Genomic DNA, 5,463 nt, shown 5'->3' with positions numbered 1-5,463 from the left:
CGGTACTGGGAGATGAGACATGGGTATTACGAAAGCTTAATGGCATCTACTTACGCTGTGGAGCTTCAAAGGATTTATGGGGTTCCTGGGTCTGAATTTACTGGCTATCAACCTACCAATCTAAACATACAACAATCTGGCGACCAGGAAATTCCTCAGTACCAACTTCCTCTCGAAGTTTCTCCAACCGCCTCTTCCACTGAGATTAACACCAGCGGTACGGTTATTGCACAGATTAACAACTCTACACTCGGGACAGGGTACATGCATAGTGAAGGCATATCTGACGTTGGTATGTAATATTCAACTTTATAACCAGGCTACTAATTTTTCTATGAAAACCTAGACATACTATTTCTAACACATATTGTACATTTGCATCCGAATTTATATTCTGATCGCACCATTTCAGCATATTTTAAACGCAATACTTCACAGGTGAATCCTCGACAAGGGTTAAGGGTGACGATGACCTATATGTTGAAGGCCCGGGAACGACCGATGTTGCGGGAAAGGGTGGGCATATCGATGCAGCAGATTTGGTTGATGGAAAGCGGGCTGTTGAACAGGGAGGCAAGTAATGGCTAGACCTTCGGAATGCTGAAGAAAAGTGTGATGGTTTATCAATAAATATAACATCGGAATCGGAATGAAAGTTGGTCTTTGAATTTAAATCACGCGTACGGTTGTAAGATATACTAGATGGACTATCTGTAAGGGTGTAAGATTACCGCTTTTTTTTTTGGGGCCTTTGTAACAAACTAAAGCTTGTGTAATATTAGCTATGAATGTTGAAATGCAATGTAAAATATTTTGGTTTTTGTTCTGCTATAAATAACCTGTTATAATTCTTATACTAACGTCATTATGAAACCGTAACCGGATTTCCTATATACGACTATAACGACGTTATGTACAGAAATAATAACATATCTACAAGTTCTCCTCCGACACTTCAAACTTATTCAAAAAATAAACAAAGCGTACCGGTGTGAAGAATTTAACTCATAACCGGTTCAACAAAAGGTAATAGTAATAGGATTGATAAAGTCTCATTGATTAGACTAACGCTTCAATAAAATACACGACTTCATTACTGAGAAGAGAGGGTTTTAAGAAAAAAACATCCGGGTATGATAAGCAACACAAGGTTTAGAAACATACAATAATAAGTAATCCTACAGCTTCGCATGGAACTCGTACAACATAACTGAAGCTCTCTGTGCTTCTTTCGCGATAACCGAAGGAGTAATTGCAAGGCATGGGTCAATCCCAAACAGGGAATGTGTTTGAATCATTATTGCTGTGGTTATTCCAGAATCACCAGGGTTTGGGTTCTTCGCCACCCCTTCGACCCTTTCTACGACAAGGGGCGTATCACCACCCGCAACCGAAACGCGACATTGTTTCAACAGTTTTGGAAACATTTCGGCGATTGGTTGGATCTCTTTAAGAAGAGCAGTCTCGGCGGTCAAACCAGGGTTGCAATCGAAAACAAAAAGCTTTGACTCACTGAAATCCAAACATAACCCTATCCAGTGCTTTTTTCTGATGCAGAAGGGGAGGTAGAAACGCGTTGAAGGAGTGAAACACTGACAGCTATTCATAACGGCATCAATGAGACTCTTACTGAATAGTAAACCGGACTTATTGTTTTGGATCTTGAATTTATGATAGTTCCTACACAACAAAGACGCAAATCGAGTGTCCAGGAATGCTGCACTTACGTCCGTTTTACCCATTACTTGAATATCAAAGGTGGAACGGACAAGCCGCATAAGAATATCTACGACCTGCAATTTTAATTAATTCATAGAGAATCCTGAAAAATATATCATTCAATTTAAAGTATTAACTTGCCTTTCCAGGTAAGAACCGCTTTCTATCCGCTATATCCAGAATGTCTTTCTGTGTAACCGAAATTCCCCCAACGTTTATAACACTGAAATGATGTACAAATATATAAGGCATCTCCATGCTTTTCACCTAGTGTTAACTGCGTACGGAATGCGGAAAGAGGATGTTACCATGGTTTCTTAAGTAACGTGCAGAGACGAACATACTTCTCGCGAATCACTGACATCTCATAGTAGCTACCCCCACAAAGTTGTCCCTGTCGGGCCCTATTTATGATTGTACTCCCGCAGTGGTAACTAGTTAGTAAATACGGTGGAACTATCCGCATACGTTTGCTTTTCCGAGAGTTAGGTGTATCATGATGGCTCCCCACACCAACTTCGGTTGCATTCTCTACCATCGGATCTTCTTCATGAGGGGTAGAAGCGGCATTTTCCTGAGTAAGACCCAACGAGAAGGATGGTTCCCCTGACTGAAAAAGGCAAGAGCTGATGTTAAAAATCATGATACAAAATGTAACACAACGAATCATTACTACAGTAACATTGTTGATATGTATACATCTGATGTAAGGTGAGGGGGGGATGCGGGAAGGTGTGAAAAACCATGCATTCGACGGGTGCTATCTACGACGGGAACAGAGGGTGACCCATAACCGAGCAGTAGTTTTGACGTCCTCTTTGATACCTTATATTAAAATACCATATATATGATCGGTTTAGTTGCTATTAGTATTGAATTATAACAACATATTTCTTACCGGACAATACTGACGGAATCCTGAACTGCCTTGGTTGTTGGGACGAGGAACAGGGAGTCCGCGAGCATTGGTAGATGTATCATGTTCGGAGATGGGGTCCGTACCCTGCCAAATAACATAACTTCAATAGTAAAAGAATCTTATTAAAGAAGGGAAGAGGTACAGATACAAGTATATGTATCAACATGTTACAAATTTATTCGGATTATATATATCAAATCCGTGTTCCGAATTTACAACGGATATATGACAGTATGGGCATATGTACATTATGTCAATGCTTACGGTGATATCTTTACGTCGTTTTGCCAATTACCTGGTGGCAGTCAACACCTCCGGGAGCACGCGCCGCCATTGATGAATTTTCGTCCTCCGGAAGGGCGTTTGAAACCTGCGATTTTGAATACATGGAAAACAAATTAACCAGGTATATAAAACCGATACGAGATTACTTTGCTATTGCAAAATATACTTCTGATAATCTTACAGGGCAGATCTGTGGTGATCCGGGAGGGGTTGAGTAATGGCTTAGATTTTCCAACACATTGTCGATTGTGTTAGCATTCTCATCATCCCCTCCCCCATCCGGATGTTTTGAAGAACCAGCAATAGAAACATTGCCTGTTGAGGGGCTGATATGCTGACCCTCAAAACCTACGTCACCATTACCTCGGTCACCTAGTTGCTCAGGTGGTTTAGTAAAACCTGTCTTAGAGACATTGCCAGCTGAGACGCTGTTATGGTGTCCATGTGAGGCAACAGGAGCATAACCCCCTGGTAGGGATCCTAGGATTTCAGATTTCATATCTTTTATCATTTCCAAAACAGAGGCTAAGACCGAGTCCTTGTACTCCAGAGACGTCGATGCTAATTCCTTCATCGACGCAATCCCAGCAGAGACATTACCATCAATCCGTTTTATCTCTGGTTGGAGCAGTGCTTGCACAACAGATGCAAGTTTGTCAGCGCCACTGCCAACACTCTCTGTTTCTAACTGTCTTTTTTGCTTATTCGTCCGTCCATTTTTCAACGCTTCACGCATCTTCTGCACATCTGAAGTAGTAGCTCCCCCTTTGAACATATCCTTCGTAAACACAAATTTTTGACTAATAAGGTTCACAAGGTTTTCGACTTCTTTATCAAACACCTCGTCTGCCCAAATCAAAACGGATTCATCGAGTGGGCGTTGAGGATCTTGGGGGATAATACTGCTGACAACAACCTACGTAACATACCAATATTCAATTAAGCCCATGCGTTAATTAAAGCATCAACAGATGTTCAAACCAGGCAAATGACCTTACCTCAGCTTTTCTATCTACTTCCCGTGCGTGAGCCGGATTCAATGTCTTCCTCCTCGCTTTGCTGACATGGTTCTCTGTTTCCTCATCTTCACTTTCAGATTCCGACGAAGAACACGCATCTTGAACAACTTCTGTCAAAGAAGGAACAGCTTCTGCAATTACAAGCTGGAGAGCCAACGCAAAACCTTTTAACGCGATGGTATTCTGAGATAACGCTATCTCATCCCTGTTTTTTATGCTTGTCATCAGCATATCAAATGCAAGACGGCCCCATGGGTAACTCATAAAATCCTCGATGTCTACAAGAAGCTCAGCGTACTCCTTCAGCATTTTCATGTTTATATTTGTTGACAGCAACACAGAAGAGACTATAGCAAGACATGCCAATTTAATCCGGATTTCTGGATCTGTAACGGTTTTTTTCCGAAGCATCTTCACCGCCCGCGAAACTCGCAAATCTTCCATACTGCCAAAAAGCTGCGGCCAATAAGGTTTCTCGTTGATGTTCTTCTTCTTCTTCAACTGCGGTTTTTTGGGGAGTTCACCACAATTAAGTCCGGTGACGACGGCGAACTCCCGCAATGAAAACCTTATAGGATGACCGGCAAAACGAAACCACGCTTCGTGTTTTTTTGTAACCTTAAGTTGACGAGACAGTAGATATCTAGCAAATCTACCAGAAAAAGCCGGTTTTTCGCCTATCTCCAATAGTTTCCCGAAAGGTGAAGCTCTCAGATATAGGATCTCATCCTCGTTCAGCGCATTCACGATGTTGCTGATTGATCTGGACGACTGGTACGTCAGGACCCTCACGCCGACTGGTTCTTCTCCATCCGCGAACATCATCCGAGGTAACTCGACCTCTGTTGAATTTCTTATGTCTTCTGGAAAATCTACTACTCTTGTAGACACCATTACGTAAAGGGATGTAAGAGATTTGGCAGACTGAACTAACAAATAATTGTTTAGGCGGAAGAGACAATATATTGGAATTAAGAGAATTGGCAGACCTCTTTGGTTTTTAGCATTTTCAGAAGTTTCTGGTTGTTTGCATTATTGGTTCTTCCGATAAGGTTTAAACAGTCGCGTCAATCTTTCACTTTTGACGTGTCAGTCGTCGTTGTGTAGTTTTTTGTTGTGGATATGAGGACAATTTTGGTATTACCACAGTTTGCACAGTATCTTTACCAGATACCCAATTACCACTCATAACTTTACTATCTAGTGCAATTTCCCTAAATTTTTGTTGGACATGAAAATTTATGGGCAATTCTCTCAAAATGTCTTAAACATTTTAAAAAAAAACAAAATAGTTTACAAGGAAAAAAAATGACCAAAACAGGTCTAATTAAGAGAAAAAATCATTTTACTCTTACTTTATAAATATTTAAATACACATAGTTATTTAAATAAATAATTAAAAATCAAATTTTTGAATAATTCATTTTTTGTATTCAAAAGTTTTGTTTTTCAATTTTTTCTTTAGTTTTATTCAAATTTTTATTTTGAACTCCAAAAATTCTTTTTTAAACTAATTTAAAA

The 5,463-nt window shown here is 40.2% G+C and overlaps 1 protein-coding gene across 1 annotated transcript; it reads right to left on the bottom strand.

Moving 5' to 3' along the window:
• Positions 1-1,178: 1,178 nt before the first annotated feature.
• Positions 1,179-4,836, bottom strand: LOC103846190. The gene is made up of 7 exons (XM_033282916.1): positions 3,922-4,836; positions 3,105-3,839; positions 2,934-3,008; positions 2,618-2,722; positions 2,028-2,329; positions 1,861-1,942; positions 1,179-1,793 (listed from the first exon to the last, which is right to left on the bottom strand). The coding sequence occupies exons 1-7, from the start codon at positions 4,834-4,836 to the stop codon at positions 1,179-1,181; spliced, it is 2,829 nt and encodes a 942-aa protein (XP_033138807.1).
• Positions 4,837-5,463: the final 627 nt, after the last annotated feature.

The sequence above is a fragment of the Brassica rapa genome, chromosome A10, assembly GCF_000309985.2.
Source record: "Brassica rapa cultivar Chiifu-401-42 chromosome A10, CAAS_Brap_v3.01, whole genome shotgun sequence".
Taxonomy (NCBI): domain Eukaryota; kingdom Viridiplantae; phylum Streptophyta; class Magnoliopsida; order Brassicales; family Brassicaceae; genus Brassica; species Brassica rapa.
The sequence above is the reverse complement of the archived record's forward strand: the minus strand, read 5'-3'. Positions and strand labels throughout refer to the sequence as shown.